Source organism: Chenopodium album, chromosome 27, assembly GCF_948465745.1.
Source record: "Chenopodium album chromosome 27, dcCheAlbu1.1, whole genome shotgun sequence".
Lineage (NCBI taxonomy): Eukaryota > Viridiplantae > Streptophyta > Magnoliopsida > Caryophyllales > Amaranthaceae > Chenopodium > Chenopodium album.
In genome coordinates this window covers 4,304,889-4,324,440 of record NC_137860.1, presented here as the reverse complement: position 1 = coordinate 4,324,440, position 19,552 = coordinate 4,304,889, and the positions used below count along the sequence as shown (strand labels likewise).

The window sequence follows — 19,552 nt, the reverse complement described above, 5'->3', positions numbered from 1 at the left end:
AAAGCATATTTTATTTTGTTAAGTGAAGTGGCTAGCTTATGTGACGCATATACTTGTGAATGATGATGTGGCATTGAGACAAAACACACATACTTTGAAGAGTGCCATGTGGCACCGTTCCTTTAAAAGGGACGCCTTTTAATATATATTATAGATAGATTATAGATTATAGATTGTATGGACTTCATATCAAAAGTCAATTTTTTTCTTTTTTTTTTAACTCCGTAAGAAATGTATAGACAAACCGTATACATTTTAGGTTAAAGTCAACAAAATAAGAGGTAGTGTGGAAAAAACTTCAAAAAGTATTTACAAACTGAAGATTGAGAATTTGAGGAGACTTTACCAAATAAAATCAATAATCAAATACTTCGGGCCTGTTCTCTTTAGCTTAATTTCAGTTCAGCTTCAATCAGTTCAGCTCTTAATTTCTTTCTCTCATAAACAATTCATTTCAGCTCTATTCAGTTCAGCTCCAATCAGTTTAGTTTAGTTTAGTAAATCAGAACCGGGCCTTCGTGTGAGTTTGAGGATCATATTGAACCCACCAACAAAATGAAGAGCAAATAATAACCAATTAAAAACGGAATTTACAAAGTATGAAGTATTAACAATGGATTAAACGTGTGACAATTTTTTTTTTTTAATTTTTTTTACTTTTTTGTTACGGCAAATAAACGAATCTTTCAACTTGAAGATATCCTCGTAAAACAACATTAAGGTAGAATAGCCCTTCTCCTCCTTGTTGATACTCCAGTGTTTACCACATTAGCAGCATCAGAATTAATTCTGATAACCCCTGCTGCTGGCAGCCTCCAATGTAAATCTCCATTGAAGCAGCTTCTCTTCTGAGTTCTGAGGTAAGATATTTGTTTTCATCGAATTAAATTTCACAATTTAATGTCAATTGTTAATTTTATTCAAATTAGGGCTATTCTAAGTTGAATAATTTAGAGTATGAGACAATATTCATGTTTGCTTTGCTTAATCAATGTTAATATAGGTGAAGGTGTTAATAAAGGTGAGGTGTTTTGATTAAGTATAGCAAAGTAATTAGAAGCTATTAATCTCTGTTTAGAGGGGTATACTCGGTAAAGTGGACAGCCATAGCAGCCTGTTATGGCTTCAGATTATGACACCCAGAACCGCCCGATCGGGCGACCGTGGCCCGGTAGGATTTGACGGTTTATCGTCACCAGTTTCTTCTTCGTGAGTTTTTGGGCTTGGTTTTTTGTCAGTTACTTGGTGACTTTTGGCATGATTAAAAAGCTTCTATTATATATATGTTAATTAACATATGATGAGGGGAGTAAGGAAAATGGGGTCAGTTCCTTTTCGTGAGATTCATTTCTCATTTTCCTAAATTGCTTGTTTTAATTATCATCATCATAAATTATCCAAAGTTTGATTACATTAGATCACAAACATACTACACACTGTTGTGATTGTCTTCGTTGTATCTCCTAGTAATTTCGTGATACCCGGTGTGTAAATTCAGGGTCGAAATATTACTTTGGAAACTGATTTCGTTCGGGCCTCGAAGTGTTAATTTGTTCAATTTCGTGTCATTTTTGTGACCCAGTAATCCAATTTCCCCAACAGAATTTTATAATTGAACTACTGATTATGCTTTAATTACTGAAAATTTATACTTCTGGTTGCTAGAATTTTGCTACTCAAATTTTCAATTGAATTTAATTTGATGATTGAGTCAAATTTGATTGCTAATGTGTTAAACAGGTATGGCAGAGGTGGAAGAATTGGGGGTTCAAAACCCAGAAATTGATGTAATTAAAGTTGCAGGAAAAAAGTCAGTTAAAGATGAAGAGAGAGAGAGGAGGAAGAAAGAGAAAAGGAGGAAGAGATTATTGAAGGAAACTGAGAAGGCTGATAAAAGGGGAGTGTGTTATTTGAGCAGGATTCCTCCAAAGATGGACCCTTTAAAACTCCGTCAAATTCTCTCCGCTTATGGTGAAATTCAACGCATTTATTTGGCTCCCGAAAGTTCGTAATCCTTTTCTTGTTCTTTGTTCTTGTTATCTATGTTAAATTGCTGAATTTGTGGTTATTTGTTTGATGGGTTGTTTGTTGATATTGGTTGATACTGAGTGTTAGAATTGTATTGTTTAAGTGTTTATAGCGCGATTTTTCTGGACCTAAGAACGGAATGCAATTGAGTTTGGTTATTGCATGAGGGAAAATTAAGGTGTCATAATAAATATCATTAAAGATGAAGGAAGAAAGAAATAAAGAGGATCATGGTACCCTCTGTACGCTGTTTTACTCTGTATAAGATAGATAGACACCCGCAAGCTGTAGGTATCGTAGTTGAAATTGCATAGAAATATAAGTTGCCAGAAGAAGCTGTTATTCTTGTAGGGTTAGGTACATTAAGTATATGGGAGGCTGAATTCAGCAATGCGCATTGTAGTAAAATCATCTTCTGCTTTAGTAAGTAGCCTATTACATTGATAAAGTCCTAATATCAAGTGCCTGATTCTTGCGTTCTCCATATGAAAACATTGTTTACAAGGCAAGAGCTCCCAAGACAGTAGTCAGATAGATACAATTGGCTTGTATTTACTGTATTTATCTGATTATCTTCATGTATTAAGACTTTTATGACATAGGAAGTGCCTAATTAAAGCTATGTGGTGTGCTGATGAAAGTGAATGGGCTTAGTAAAGGCTTGATTGTAGCCAATGTGCTTCAAATATCACACTGCATTAGGGATTCTAGGGGGGTAAAAAAAAGAGAAGTAGCAGCTTGTGAGAAGCAACAAAAAGGAGCTTTTAGCTTGAACACAGAGAGCTATTTGATGATTAGGATTGTTTAGGTGCTTTGGAGTTTATTTGAGCTGCAAAACTACTTATTTGTAAGAGTTTAGCAGTTAGTTTGCCACAATAGTAGGCTCAGAACATGTTGTAGGTTCAGTTTATGGGTTCAAGTTATGCAGAAGTTACGAAGTGAAACCAAAGAGCAATGGTGGATAAAGTAAACTAGACAACCATGTACATTAAATTACACTACTGTATCATAGGGTGGATGGGACATTAATACATTAGTGTGTGTCCTGTGAAGTCTCCCGAGTTTCAGCATTCAACTTAATTGTAGTTTAATTGTTCTACGTAATTGTTTTAGGAGTCTTGGGTGCTTTATATCTACTTAATTGTCAATTGCTTAGGAAGATAGAATACTTATTCCCTATTTCTTGTTGTATTCATCCTAATCCTTGTCATATTCTAAATCTTGGTAGATGCTAGAATTGTTTTTTAAGTCGAATAAGAGTCTAAGGTTTCCATCCTATATGTAAAGAGGGCTTAGGGATCATTGTTTTGTGTGCTCACTTAAAAAAATTCAAAAGTACATCGAAATCTGAATAAATTACAAATTCCTCATGTGCTAGAGAGGGATTTGGATTTGTAATACAAAATCTAGGGAGATTGTGTGGGTGAATCAAGAGATCACTAAAGGGAGTTGTTGGTCAAAGTATTTTGATGATTAGTTTGTGGTTTATTCCTCTTTTTTGTCAAGGCCGTGAAGTGTGATCGGGTAAAGCATGAGTCTTTGTGGTACAGGTTTGCCTCTTTGCTTAGTTGTGGTACTACTCTATGATGTGTGAGTTTTATGTACTTCCTCTGTTCTTTTTTACTTGACCTGTTTCTTTTATCACGCTTGCCAATGCAAAACTTTAACGAACAATAACTTTAATTCTCCATAAGTAAAAATTATAAAATTTACATATTATGATAGTACTTATTGAGACGAATTCAAAAAGATCTTACATGAATATGTTTTTCCTTACATATTATTCACAAAAGACGGTCAAAGGAGGGGTGATGAATAGTGTAAAAGTCAAAGCGGGTCAAGTAAAAAAGAACGGAGGAAGTATGAGATTAAGTGTTTTTTTATTTTTTATTTATTTATTTTTTTATTTTTTAAAAAGAAAGAAAGACAACTATCATACACCAAATTTGCCATCCAAACACCCCCCCTTTCATTATTGGAAAATTTTCAATCTTCCGATACTGATACATCTGGTCAAAGATGTTCTCTAACTTGTATCATAGTATTCACAAACCTAACAAATATTCAGTGTGCATTTGCCTGCTCACTTGCTTACACTGGATGTTCCTTTTCCTTGCCTCACTTCCATATATGTTCTCTTTTATCCATGATGGTTTTCTCTTTGAGTCTTATGCTTTCTCTCTCTCTCTCTCTCTTTTTTTTTTTTTTTTTTTTTTTGTGTGTGTGTGTGTGTGGGGGGGGGGGGGGGGTGTAATGCCATCTTTCTTCCTGTTCTTGTACATTTAAACAGGCTTCTAGTCATTTTGTATTGTTAGGGATTATATGGGTGCATTTTATGACTTTTGTTCAAATTAAAGACTATATTAAATGTTATTTGCAGATCCTGAAGCTCAAATGCGACGTAAACGGTCTGGAGGTTTTCGTGGGCTAGAATTTTCTGAAGGGTGTGTGTGATAATAATGTTTTCATTTGATGTTCAAACTAATTACAAACCTTGAATAAATATTCAGAAACGCCATTTTTGCTATATCTATAGAAAAGGCCCTCATCTCCTTTATTTTACATGTGATTATGGTTTACGCAGGTGGGTAGAATTTGCAGACAAGCACGTTGCAAAAAAGGTTGCAAATATGTTAAATGGTGAACAAATGGGTATGTTCTGTTGCTCCCTTTTTTTTTTTGCTTAATAATGTTTTATTTTAAATAAATGGTTTAGTGTCTTTGAAGTGAAAATGGTCGATAGATCGAGATCGAGAGTTGAGCATATTTTTAATTCTGTGAGCATGGCTGTATGGAAGAACACTGATGGTTATGAATCTACAAGCAATTGGTAGAGACATAGTTTCTACTTTCCCACAAATCTAGCATGCTAGAAGATTAAGCAACAAATTTCACCTAGATCTGAGGTCACTGGTGAGAGAATGGTGGCAGCTCAAGTACATTTGGTGGAGTAGAGAGAGTCAGGTGAAGCTGTGGAGGAGAGATATTGCTGGTGATGGGCAACAGAAGATAGATCTGGTGGAGGTTGTGCCAGGGGAGGGGGGGGGGGGGTCGGGTGGGAGAGAGAGAACCTGAAGAGAGAGAGGGAGGAAAAGATGGGCTGGTGCCAACTGTTCATCAAGGAAGAAGGGACATAGAATTGAGTAGAGTGGAGGGAGAAATATTACACTGGTGACAGGGTGGGTGATATGTTAGGTAATGGTTAACTCCCCACTCAAGAAAGCTTAGAGCATCAGAACAATATACCCCCTTAATTTTTCCCCTCTTATTCTATCTATTCTGCACCTATATGTTTATTTCTTACAAGTATATGTTTTGGTTTGAGTCAATTGTGGGAAGGTGGAGGGGAAAAGAGAGCCAATTTTTTTTTTTAATATTTTTTTATTTATAAATTATGAATTTGGATACTAGATCTTTGAATAGATGCTCATGGGATTGATCATATTTAAGAAATTAAATTGTCAGACATTTGAGCTTTTTTCTAGGATGTACTACTACTGATTAGCTGTCCTTCCCAAATAATTGCAACTTCCCAAATAATTTCAATTTTCTTGTCAATATGACCTTGTTCACTTCTTGACATCTATGTATCAACAGGAGGAAAAAAGAGATCACAATTCTTCTATGATATTTGGAACATCAAGTATTTAAGCAAGTTTAAGTGGGATGATCTTACTGAAGAGACTAGTAAGGATTCATATATCACATTTCTATAAATTTGGTCATATATTTTGGGGTTCTTGGTGTTAATAGTTTATTTGTATGTCAAAACAGCATACAACAATGCCATTCGAGACCAGAAGTTGCGTATGGAAATATCTGCTGGAAATAAAGAACGTGACTTCTATCTAAATAAAGTGGATCAGTCTCGTGCTTTGAGTGAGATAGAAAAGCGTATGGTCAAGGTATGTGGACTTTATACTATTTGTTAAGTTGCACCATGTCAAAACTTGTAGCTTGTATCAAGTATTTGTTATGTATGGTCTGATGAGATTGTTTGGTATGAGTGCATTTATGTTAGAGTGATTTAGGTCGAGCTAACAAAACTCTGTAGCTACCTATTCTTCACTATCCATTTACATTGTGTCCAACACATAACTAAAAATCTTATAAAAACACAGACACTCCACACTCGAATACGATTAAAAACACTTGAAACTGAATAAGCTTGATCTATGTAAATCAGATATATGATACAAATTTGACACTTCTGAAGGGTTTGAGTACCAAAGATGAGCACCATTTGACTTTGGTTGGTTGTTGCTGTCAGTTTCATGATACAATGAGTCCATGACATCCTATACTGCAGAAAAGATTATCCCCATAGAAGCTAGGATGATTTCCCTTTTGTTTTAGTTTTATAATGAGAAAATTCGTATAATGTAGTCTAATTATTGAATAAGTATTTTAATGAATAAGATGTTACATCTGTGTTCATATATGATAGAATACTAGAATCTCTCCAAATGTCATGTACTTTGAATCAAGTTCACATTTTTGGGAAAATAGCCCAAGGGGGTGGTATCATATTCATTTATTCATTTTGTCAATGTTAACCTTAATCAACACCTACTTATTCAGTCTTAAAGTTTTGGAAAATGTCTGCCTTTTCCGTTTAAGGAGACCATAATTTGACCATTCTAGTTCACATCCTCATCCAAAACATAATTCACCTTGAAATACAAGAGACAATTTATTGTCCACTGCTATGTGTCTGTGTAACACAACTTTTGCCACTTACTCCAGTTGATTAATTAGTATTTCCTCTGTTTTATAGTTGCATCATTTTGGTTTTTACACTATTCACACTCTCCCCTTTGACCATTTTTTGTTATTTATTTGCAAGAAAAAATAGTCATATGGAATCTTATTATATTCGTCATAATCTATATTTCTATAATACTTCGTATTTAATTAATTCTTAATAATTTTAACTAAAAGATAATCAAAGATATTAATGGCCAAAGTCGTGCTTTGTCAAGCGTGAAACTACAAATGGTGCAATAATAATATATAGGTAGGAAAAAGTATAATATTGTAGCCCATCTATTTTGATTTTACTTCTTTCCTAGAGTTATTATCATCAGCCAAAGAAAGGTAGGGCTTAAAATGTGTTGCAAAAAAGTTAGTGTGAAGATCTACTCCCGTTTTATTTCTTGGGTTTTGTTTCAGCCTTAAACTAATCTATTGGATTGGTAATGCTTAAGAGTTTATTGAGCGCTCAGAGCTTGTTCATCATGTGGATCAAGCTGCTCCATTTATCATGTTAGAATCTGTGACAGACCTGTCAGGGCTCTCTTCAGCATTGTAATTTTAGCTTGTACATGGCTTATAAAGAAGTATATGTTTTTTCTTTTTCTTTTTGGAGAGCGGTATTTTGATTATTTTGAAGGACTTTTAGTACACCAGTGCATGCCATAGAAGAATCTTGTACTTCCATTTTTATGGTGTTGTACTAGAGGTCATGCCTCAAGTTGTTGATTGACACGGTTTAGTTGACAAGTGCTTGTAGGAAAATTTTCATTTTATTAGCATTTGTTTCAATAGTTATTTGAACCAATACTTAAAAAATTTATGCCTTCAGAAGCGGAAACTCCAAAATAGTCTAGATTCAGAAGGCCCAAAGGAGCAGCAAAAGCCTAAAGTAATACGTCCGTTTCCCCAGAAGAAACCTCTTGCAGAGACTGCTTTCAAAAACAGGCCGACGCTCTCTAAAGCTGTAATGGCTGAGGCAAGTGTTGTTCGATTTTACTTGCATTGCTTCATACAATTCTCTTTTTTCTCTTCGTTAAACATTTACTTATGATAAATATCTTTTTCCAGATCTTTAACTCAGGTAATGATGAATCCTGAGCATTCTAATTGCCTTTGTGATGCAAGGTCAAGTCTGCCTTGTTTGGGAATGAATGTTTCGTTGTGTACTGTAACATTTGTCACCCATACCACCTGGATCTTCATTGTATATCAGAGGGTATACATAGGAGGAAGATATTAATCTTCATATTTTTCCAGGTCCAAAGTTTTGAATATTGTAATTTCTTCATTTTATTTAATTCTATTTAGGTAAAATTGGTATAAACCACCTTTTATGTCCAACTTTTTTGAAAAAACCACCTTTTATGTTTTATTTTTAATTAAACCACCTTTTAAGTACCTAAATTTTTAATTGCACCACCCCTGTTTCAAATTATGACGAAAAAATTAACTAAGACGTCAAAGGGGCCCACAACTTGTGACTTTCGCTCCTAAATCATGTATTTTTTTCACCTCCAAAAACATTTGACCCTTCTCTTTATATATATGCATGACTAAATTGAGTAAAGCTCTAAAAAAACAAACCTAATTTTGCTACAAAAATTAAATTGTAGTATTTGTTTATTCTCAAAACCTAAATTGAGGTAATTGAAGTGGATGGTTGAGATGGAAGGGAAAGATTTGCTATGGTTGATGATTTGAAAGTGGATAGTTGAGATGCAATATGTTAGATTTGAAATAGGGGTGGAGCAATAAAAAAATTAGGTACTTAAAAGGTGGTTTAGTTAAAAAAAAAAACTTAAAAGGTGGTTTTTTCAAAAAAGTCGGATAAAAAAGGTGGTTTATATCAATTTTACCTTCTATTTATTTTGCCTTTTTAATTTGTCAGTGTAGCCGCTTATCACTGTAATTTATATGGATGAGACGTCGGTGCCTGATGGTAGTTCTCTAGGGCAGCTCACTCTTCACTGAACAATACACATCAATTTTACTGCATCAGAAGATAGAAGTTTTTTTGACACAACATTTGTATTGCTTTCTTTAGACGTCATTTACATAGTACGTGCAAGAAAAAAAGGCTAATGCAGTTAACTTAGCTCTTTGACTTCTGAGCTTGAGGTCAGCTATCGAATCTCACTAAGCTCATTCTATAGGAGGGAATTTCTTAAATCTCCCCTCATAGGATAGGCCATAACCTCCCTCCCCTAACACCCCAATAGTTTGGGCAGCTTATCAAGTTTTCATCGTATAATTTATAATTATCATATGTAATTTATTATTTTCACCGATAAATGATTTTTTTTTTTTTTTTTTTTTTTTTATAAGATGAACTTTGTTAGACTAAAAAGTGTTGATCATTAAATGATTGAATTGAATTGGATGGTAGAAAAACTACCCGAGTCCAGGAATCATACATTTGATAAATAATTTGTAGAAAAGATATCACTCTTATATTACCTATTGTTTTCTTGAGACAAAAAAGAAAATAACTAGGCACTAAGGACTATATCCTAAATTATCCCTCTGATGAAAATTTTTGAATTTCAATTATTTTTGCTTGCATATGTTATTTTTATTTATTATTTATTTTTGAAGAATATTGCATGCCTTTCTATATAATAATACGTTCTAAACTTCCGATCAATGCACCTCCCATTTTCTTCTTTCCATGCATCTTGCTGGCATTTTAGACTTATTAATTTGCACAATAAACTAAGTTAAATTAAATCTACTCTTTACCTATCATCCAAATATCAAATGGAAAACAAACCATTTTCTTGCTCAAGATTAAAAAAACTCCGTCATCGCGATACATATCGTGTGGATTGCCCTTTTGTTATGGATGAAAATTCTACCCAAGAAGAATCGAACCATGAGATAAACATGATGATTTTATGAAGTAGATTTCAAGTTTCAAATATCAATGATAGTTGATGAGATAGTAGAAATTGTTAAGCTTCAAATATACAAGGAAGTAGATTTCAAGTTTCAAAAACAAAAATGAACGGTACAAGATACATGAAAAAAGTCATATAAAACAAAAATGTACAAAGTATGAGTACAAGTAATTTATAATTCTCGGATGCAATTTATTATTTCCACCGATGAATAATTTTTTTTTTTCCAAGAAGATGAACTTCGTTAGACTAAAAAGCGCTCATCATCAAATGATTGAATTGAATTGGATGGTAGAAAAACTACTCGAGTCCAGGATTCAGACATTGGCTAACCAATTTGTACAAAAGATATCACTCATATATTACTTATTGTTTTCTTGAGACAAAAAAGAAAATGACTAGGCACTAAGGACTATGTACTAAATTATCTCTCTGATGAAATTTTTTGAATTTCAATTATTTTTGTTTGCATATGTTATTTTTATTTATTATTTATTTTTGAAGAATTTTGCTAACCTTCCTATATAATAATGCGTTCTAAACTTCCAATCAATGCACCTCCCATTTTCCTTCTTTCGATGCATCTTGCGGGCATTTTTGTAACACCCTAGAAATTCCTTTCCTTTAAAAATACCTATTTTACTCTTTAAAATACAATTTAGGAATATCTAAGACATTACCGCCACCGTTAGAACGGCTAAGGCAATTATCAAAGACACACAGCGGAAGACTTGAATCAAAACCATTCAAAACGAATCAACTTAAAAGTCAACCAAACGAAAGTAAAGTTAAAACCAAAGTCAAACGAAGTCAAATAAAATCAACCTACAACATGGAACCATTGTAGGCCCTTATCAAAACCAATTAAATTATGAAAACCTTTGCGTTAGTCTCATAAGCATAACATAATATAATATTTGAAAGCAATAAATCATATCTCAACTAATAAAAACTAGTATGATTCGCTCTTCACTCATATCCCGTCATGAATATGCTTTAACACCTGAAAAGATTATCTCCACTTGTCCCCACTACTCTCCATTAAAAATGGGTCATCATAGGGCCAAGATAAAGACATGGCCAAACACACAAACACACACAATCAGCAAAGCTGAGTACATAAGCGTAATTAAACACACTAACATGCTTTCACCTATCAACACACACTTACCTCAATGCACTTGTTTACAAGCACACACAACAATCAACAAGACACATTCACTAGACACTAAATAATTCATTTAGCGTTGATTACGCATCGAACGGGTTTCCAACTCTACCTCCCCCAATAAATTGAGGTTAAATGACACAGGAGCTAACCGTGCCAGTGACAAAACCACACATAGGTGGCGGAATTCCAAAGCATAATAATAATAATAAAAAGGAATGTACAGCGTCCTGTACTCCGTTAGAAATTATGATCAAATATAAAGTCACATAACTCCCCCCATATGTTCATACTCAAGGTATATACGTTCCAAGAGTTTTGGTGCGTAATCTCTTTCACTTTACGTTATTTACATATTATTAGACTTGGTGATGACTCTCAAAGCATAACAATTTAATCATCAATAATTATTCAATCAACAAACACACCAATTTAATTCTTGATATTTAGTGACCACATAATATTTAATGTTGAACCCTTTTTAATTCTACCTCAGTGTCAAAGACACCTTAAACGCATAAAGCGCCAAAAATCCTATCCCTCAGTGTTAAAAACACCTTAAGTGCACAAAGACACCAACATACAATTTATTCCTCGTATACATAGACACTTATGTAGCTCATTCCTCATGCTTAAAGCATCAATAAAAATTATATGAACCATAATAAAGTTCCTTTTCCATAATCCAAGCCAAATTAAACATATAGTTTAATTAAACATGCATTCTAACATGCCATAAATAAAAGTGTAGTCCATATAATCATGCCAAAATATAATTTTCCAATCCATAAATCATCACAAATAATTCATACTTCACAATTCAATCACCAACACCAATAATTCACAATTTAATTCATAAACCTTAGCATGATACTACTTGTAATTGATTGAAATCAAGCCTAGCATGATTCTACATCATCAAAATATGTTAAGTACGCAAACGTACCTCAATAAAGCCCTTAAAGTGGCCGAAAACACTACAACAATTCCCGAATCAAGTCTCCTACATAAAGGGACAATAATCCTAAATTAATTACCCTTGTATACACAATTTCCAGCAACTTAAACTCCCTTTAAACCATTTAAAATAAATCTGAAAATTATTTAAAAACCCCTAATTAAACTCTTTTTTAATAGGTAATCACACCCTTTTATTAAAATCACAATTATACTACTTTAAATAAAATTCCAGCATTTTCAACTAATCAAAAACCCCTTTAAAACTTCATCAAAATATATCTTTATACTTAAATTATCCATAGAAAAATTAAATTATCTCTTACCCTTTAAACTCAAGGATAAAATTTAAAGCAATAAAAAAAAAAACTTCGTTAAAAACCAAAAACTGCCCGAAAATCATATTTAGAGGCTGAATTTGGCCACGAAAGGGTGGTGCTCACTACCAAAGGTAATGAGTCTTTCTTAAAACGTTGTTTCCACATGAAAAACACTACTTTTTTTTTTTTATCAAAATAGGATGAGTTTAGAACCTGGTCGATCGGGATTATAACGGGATTAATATTAACGAACGGAAATCTAAAAATTAAAACACGAATTTACGTGTTCAAAATAATCTGGAATTAAGTTAAACTAATTAGTAGTTATAATCACCAATAATTCAAAACATCATTACTATAAAAGCCCTAAATCAATTGTTCATAAAAACCCTAAAATCATGATTTTCAATAATTAAAAACCCTAGGTTATAAAATTTACAAAACTGAAAATTATGACATTTATTAAATCTGAAATAATAAAGTTTAATCATCAACAATACAATTTGATACTAATTAAATTAATTTCAAACAATAAATCAAAACCCATAATCAATAATTATAATTACACAAATTAATAAAACAAAAGAGAAAAAATTAATACTAACCTTTTTGTGTGGGAAATTTTTGGGGATTCATGGGGTATTTATAGAGTAGAGAATGTAGGGTTAAATTGGACTTATAAAAATGTGGGCTTAAGTTATGGGATAGGGCTTAAGTTATGGGTTATTTTAATAAGGATATGTAGGAATAATTTACATTGCCCAATAATTAATAAACGTTTGGCCCAAAATATATTTTACTTTTATAAAACTTTATATTTAAAATATTTTAACCCTTCAAAATATTTAATCAAAATACTTGAGCCCTTAACAATACATTTTACTAATACTTAAATACTTTATAAAAATACATAAAAATATAGGGTATTACAATTTTAGACTTATTAATTTTCTCAATATGATAAGTTAAACTAAATCTACTCTTTTACCTATCATCCAAATATCATACGAAAAACAAACCATTTTCTTGCTCAATATCCGGAAAACCCCGTCATCGCGATATATATCGTGTGGATTGCCCTTTTTGTTATGGATGAAAATTCTACCCAAGAAGAATCGAACCATGAGATGAACATGATGATTTTAGGAAGTAGATTTCAAGCTTCAAATATCAATGATAGTTGATGGGATGGTAGAAATTGCTAAGCTTCAAATATACAAGGAAGTAGATTTCAAGCTTTAAAAAACAAAAATGAACAGTACAAGATACATGAAAAAAGTCATATAAAACAAAAATGTACAAAGTATGAGTACAAGTAATTTAAAATTATCAAATGCAATTTATTATTTCCACCGATAAATAGTGTTTTTTTTAATATTATTTTTTTATAAATTTTTTTTCCCAATAAGATGAACTTTGTTAGATTAAAAAGTGCTCATCATTAATGATTGAATTGAATTGGATGGTAAAAAAACTACTTGAGTCCAGGATTCAGACATTGGCTAACCAATTTGTAGAAAATATATCACTCATATATTACCTATTGTTTTTTTGAGACAAAAAAGAAAATGACTAGACATTAAGGACAATTTACTAAATGTTATGAAAATATCAAAATATGGATGACTATTATCCCATGTACCATCTAGAATACTCTAGAGTTGGGTATTTGATCTTATCCGTTGATGGAACTCTAGATATTATTCATGTATATATATATCCCGTACAGTATGGAAGAATATACACAACGTAAAAATATATTTCTCTATCTCTCTATATTTCTCTATAATTCTCTTCTATATTTAACACGTTATCAGCACCATAGTTCTACCTAGTTGAATTAAGTTATCCTACTCTAAATTCAGGTACGTTTAATATAACGTAACTATTATACAATTACCAAATACTTCATTCGTATTAGTCGTAGCCACAATATTATGTTGCATGCATTTCGTATTCTGATTTGCAATAATCTTTTATATAAATTTGTTTTGAATTGTTCATTTACTTTGTTGTAGTTACCACCAAACTAGTATGTTCTGCTATACCTTTTTATACTTTAATAATATTTATTATGCTTTTTGATATGGAATTAGGATTTGAAAGCTATTATAATGACATGTGTTGTGAAGCAATTATTATAAAGTTATTTAGTATTGTTTGATACATAGAAATTGGCCTTTTATTTGGTTTATTGAGACGCACTTGTTTTAAAATACGGAGTAATATTTGGATTATTTGACAACAAGATTGGCTTCTGCAAAGTATATATTTCCATTGCTTTATTGACTTGTGTGCACACTACTAATTCTATTATTCATCATTTGATTTTATAGTTTCGTTTTAATAAACTATGTATGAGCATGTTTTTGTTTAGGAATTTATTATCACCGCCTACAATTCCCAATAGAGCCTGATTGTTTATAATTGATAAAATTCTTATCGCAATCAATTAAAATAGATCTCAATAGCAATTAAAGGTTTGCATATACTGTATTATATTATCTCAATTGATTATAAACTAGCATAAATATTCTAGATGGTAATTACTACCAATAATTCGTATTAGATTTTGTAAATACCATCACCGACTATAATCTTGTGCCATGCGTAATTATTTTTGTGAAGGACATTTCCGAATGATATTTTCCGTAATTTTGCCTTAATTTGTGTCAGACTGATAAAACAGGAGATCAATGAGATAATGATAATTTTAGCTAAATTTTGCCGTAATATATTTTTGGTTACTTTAGATGATTTTATGTATATGTTTCACTTAATTTTGGAACCCACTTTACCTACTTTATTACTTCAATAATTATCTTGCCTAATAATAATATTGTGTAAATAGCATATTCATGATCATATTTTCACGTTATATGGTTAGTACTAATATTATAAATTTTATATCTAGTATTCTATTTGTTCAATTTGATCAATCTGACATATATATTATCTAAATATCATAGATAATCATTATGGTACAATGTAAGTATGTTATTTTTAAAAGCCCTCCTAATTTATAATATTGTTTTATATATCAGTGAATCATGTTAAAACTTGCAAAACTCGAATTTGTTGCCCTTGATATTACTGGAAACAACTATCTGTCTTGGGTGTTAGATGCTGAAATACATTTAAATGCAAAGGGACTTGGTGACACTATCAAAGAAAACAACACTGCAACTAGCCAAGATAAGGCTAAAGCTATGATATTCCTTCGCCATCACCTTCATGAAGGCCTAAAGACTGAGTACTTGACTGTTAAAGACCCACAAGTCCTTTGGAGTAATCTAAAGGAAAGGTATGACCACCAGAAAACTGTGATATTACCAAAAGCTCGTTATGATTGGTTACATTTAAGATTACAAGACTAAGTCTGTGAGTGAATACAACTCAGCCATGTTTAGAATTACATCACAATTGAAATTATGTGGAGAGAAAATCACGGATGCAGAAATGTTAGAAAAAACATACTCTACTTTTTATGCAAACAATGTTGTCCTACAGACACAATATCGTGAAAAGGGCTTTAAAAAATATTCTGAATTGATATCTTGTCTCCTTGTGGCTGAGCAAAATAATGAACTATTAATGAAAAATCATGAATCACGCCCAACTAGCTCTACTCCATTCCCTGAAGCGAATGCGACATCCCATAGTGGGAAAGAGCAAAAGGCTAGAGATCACGCCAGCAGTCGTGGTCGAGGCCGTGGTCAAGGTCGTGGTCGCGGCCGCGGACGTGGATATGGTCGTGGTCGAGGTGGTCGTTTTAGGAACTCATACTCCCACCAGAAGTGGGACAACAAAGATGGAAATAAGAATGAGAAGGATAAAAATGAAAATATATGCTATCGTTGTGGAGGAAAAGGCCATTGGTCTCGTGTGTGTCGTACACCAAAACATCTAGTAGACCTTTATCAACAATCAATCAAACAGAAAGGAAAGAAAGTGGAAACAAATTTGGTGTATGAAGATGGCAAAGGTGATTTTGATTGCGGTGATACAACTCACCTAGAAGCGGCTGATTTCTTACCTAATCTTGAAGAAAACAATTGACTAAATTATGATCCACTGACGAATAAACTCTGTTAATTAGCTTGCATTTATTTTATAATTTTATCATAGTACTATGACTTTATGCTTTATAGGATATTTGTTTTGGACAATTTTATGTTTTTGGACATTTTTATGTTTTCGGATATTTCATTATTATCATTTATTAATTTAAGTTATTTAATATTGTGAATCTTATTTTAGTTCCTTTAATTCTATTAGAATATGAATTCTTTTGGAGCTCAATCATCAACCAGTGGTGAAGATTTATGTCTAGTTGATAGTGCTACCACTCACACCATACTTAAGAATAAGAAATATTTTTCGCAATTGATGATGAAAGAAATTAATGTGAGTACTATATCAGGTAGTACAAAAATTATAGAAGGCTCTGGAAGAGCAAGTGTTTTATTGCCAAGGGGAACAAAATTGGAAATTATTGATGCATTATACTCCCCTAAGTCTCAAAGAAATTTACTAAGTTTTAAAGATATTCGAAAAAATGGATACCATATTGAGACAATTAGTGAAGGAAATGATGAATTCCTTCAAATCACGAGTATAGCTCAAGGCAATAAACTTATTATGGAGAAATTACCTACATTCTCCACTGGTTTGTACTATACAAAAATCAATACAATTGAATCACATGCTATAGTAAACCAGAAGTTTACTGATGACTTTAAGGTTTGGCATGACCGGTTAGGCCATCCCGGTTCAATAATGATGCGAAAAATACTTGAAAATTCATGTGGACACTCATTGAAGAGCCAGCAGATTCTTCATAATAGTTTTTCATGTGTTGCTTGCTCAATAGGCAAGTTAATACTTCGACCATCACCAGCTAAAATAAATTTCGAATCAATTACTTTTCTAGAACGTATACAAGGGGATATATGTGGACCAATTCATCCCCCGTGTGGGCCATTTAGATATTTCATGGCTTTAATAGATGCATCAACCAGATGGTCACACGTATCATTGTTATCAACTCGCAACCTGGCGTTTGCGAGACTACTTGCTCAGTTGATCAGATTACGAGCACATTTTCCAGATTTTCCTATTAAGGCTATTCGTCTTGATAACGCTGGTGAATTCACATCCCAGGCCTTTGATGAATATTGCATGTCAATTGGGATCAGTGTTGAACATCCTGTAGCACATGTTCACACACAAAATGGTCTTGCGGAATCATTAATTAAACGTTTGCAGTTAATAGCTAGACCATTACTTATGAAATCTAAGCTCCCAATTTCTGCTTGGGGGCATGCTATATTACATGCAGCAGCACTAATTCGCATCAGGCCGACAAGTCATCATAAGTTCTCCCCATCACAATTGGTTTTTGGTCAGGAACCAAATGTATCCCATTTGAGAATATTTGGATGTGCAGTATATGTTCCAATTGCTCCACCACAACGCACTAAAATGGGCCCTCAAAGAAGACTAGGGATATATGTTGGATTTGAATCTCCATCGATAATTAAGTACTTAGAGCCAACTACAGGAGATTTATTTACGGCTCGCTATGCAGATTGCCATTTTGATGAATCAATTTTTCCAACATTAGGGGGAGAAAACAAACAGCTGGAAAAGGAAATTAGTTGGAATGAATTATCATTATCTCATCTAGATCCTCGTACTAAACAATGTGAGTTGGAAGTCCAAAAGATAATTCATTTACAGAACTTAGCAAATCAATTGCCTGACTCATTTACTGACCCAAAGAAAGTGACAAAGTCACATATACCAGCTGAAAATGCTCCTATTAAAATTGATGTCCCAAAAGGACAAGCCCAAGTTGCAAATGATTCTAAAGCACGCCTGAAGCGTGGTAGACCCATCGGTTCCAAAGATAAAAATCCTCGGAAAAGAAAAGGAGCAACAATTGACAATGGCCATACCGAGGAAGCTATTAATTTTGAAGGATCTCTAGAAGAGACCTTAGACATGATGGAAAAGGATATTCAGGTACCTGACAATGAAGAAATTTCAACAAATTTTATCATGTCTGGAATTACATGGAACCGAAACCAAATCGACGTCGATGATGTTTTTGCATGCAATGTAGCATTAGATGTCATGAATGATGATGAGGATCATGAGCCAAAATCCATTGATGAATGTAGACACAGAAGCGATTGGCCAAAATGGAAAGAAGCAATTGAAACTGAATTGAAATCTCTCGAAAAAAGAGGAGTATTCGGACCTGTAATCCGTACACCTGAAGGTGTAATACCAGTGGGATATAAATGGGTCTTTGTACGAAAAAGAAATGAAAATGGTGATATTGTAAGATATAAGGCCCGATTAGTTGCACAAGGATTCTCACAAAGACCCGGTATTGATTATGAGGAGACATACTCTCCTGTGGTGGATGCAACTACTTTTAGATTTCTAATCAGTCTGGCAATAAGAGAAGGACTTGATTTACGCTTGATGGATGTAGTCACAGCTTATTTATATGGCCCACTGGATAATGACATTTACATGAAACTCCCAGAAGGATTTAAACTGCCAAAAGCAGCAAATTCAGGTTCTCGAGAACAATACTCAATAAAATTAAATAGATCTCTATATGGATTGAAACAATCAGGGCGTATGTGGTATAATCGACTAAGTGAGTACTTGTTGAAAGAAGGGTATAAGAATGACCCTATATGCCCTTGTATTTTTATAAAGAGATTTGTATCAGGATATGTTATAATTGCAGTATATGTTGATGATTTGAATATCATTGGAACCCCTGAAGAGATTTCAATAACAGTAGAGTGCTTAAAGAAAGAATTTGAAATGAAAGATCTTGGAAAAACTAAGTTTTGCCTAGGGTTACAAATTGAACACCTTAAGAATGGAATCCTTGTGCACCAGTCAACATATATAGAAAAGATTCTTAAAAGATTTACTATGGATACATCATATCCATTGAGTAGCCCTATGGTTGTTAGAACACTTGATATAGAAAAAGATCCCTTCCGACCTCGGGAGAATGACGAAAAAATTCTTGGTCCTGAAGTACCATATTTAAGTGCAATAGGGGCATTAATGTATCTTGCTAGTCATACACGACCTGACATATCATTTTCAGTAAATTTGTTGGCAAGATTTAGCTCATGCCCCACCCGAAGGCATTGGAATGGGGTTAAGCATGTATTTCGTTACCTTCAAGGTACGAAAGATATGGGTTTGTTTTTCTCTAATCTATCCAAAGAAATTTTGATTGGTTTTGCAGATGCAGGGTACATGTCTGATCCTCATAATGCTAGATCACAAACTGGATATGTGTTTATGTGTGGAGGTACTTCTATTTCTTGGCGTTCGATGAAACAAACAATTGCAGCTACTTCTTCTAACCATGCAGAAATTTTGGC

The 19,552-nt window shown here is 33.1% G+C and overlaps 2 protein-coding genes across 2 annotated transcripts; both read left to right on the top strand.

The window, feature by feature from the left end:
• Window positions 1-764: 764 nt before the first annotated feature.
• On the top strand, window positions 765-8,806 carry LOC145620277 (pre-rRNA-processing protein esf2-like). The gene is made up of 8 exons (XM_081674921.1): window positions 765-860; window positions 1,741-2,004; window positions 4,409-4,472; window positions 4,613-4,680; window positions 5,626-5,715; window positions 5,803-5,933; window positions 7,613-7,759; window positions 7,852-8,806. Exons 2-8 carry the CDS (start codon window positions 1,743-1,745, stop codon window positions 7,879-7,881), a joined length of 792 nt encoding a protein of 263 aa, XP_081531047.1. The 5' UTR covers window positions 765-860; window positions 1,741-1,742; the 3' UTR covers window positions 7,882-8,806.
• A 6,369-nt stretch (window positions 8,807-15,175) lies between these two features.
• Window positions 15,176-15,502, top strand: LOC145619578 (uncharacterized). The gene has a single exon (XM_081674293.1). It carries the CDS (start codon window positions 15,176-15,178, stop codon window positions 15,500-15,502), a length of 327 nt encoding a protein of 108 aa, XP_081530419.1.
• Window positions 15,503-19,552: the final 4,050 nt, after the last annotated feature.

What these genes read in the sequence shown, in the direction of transcription:
- LOC145620277 (XM_081674921.1), top strand. Translation starts at nt 1,743, where the DNA reads ATGGCAGAGGTGGAAGAATTGGGGGTTCAAAACCCAGAAATTGATGTA. An exon ending in GGGCTAGAATTTTCTGAAGG is followed by an intron (nt 4,473 to 4,612) that starts GTGTGTGTGATA and finishes TGGTTTACGCAG; the next exon opens with GTGGGTAGAATTTGCAGACA. An exon ending in GTTAAATGGTGAACAAATGG is followed by an intron (nt 4,681 to 5,625) that starts GTATGTTCTGTT and finishes ATGTATCAACAG; the next exon opens with GAGGAAAAAAGAGATCACAA.
- LOC145619578 (XM_081674293.1), top strand. Translation starts at nt 15,176, where the DNA reads ATGTTAAAACTTGCAAAACTCGAATTTGTTGCCCTTGATATTACTGGA.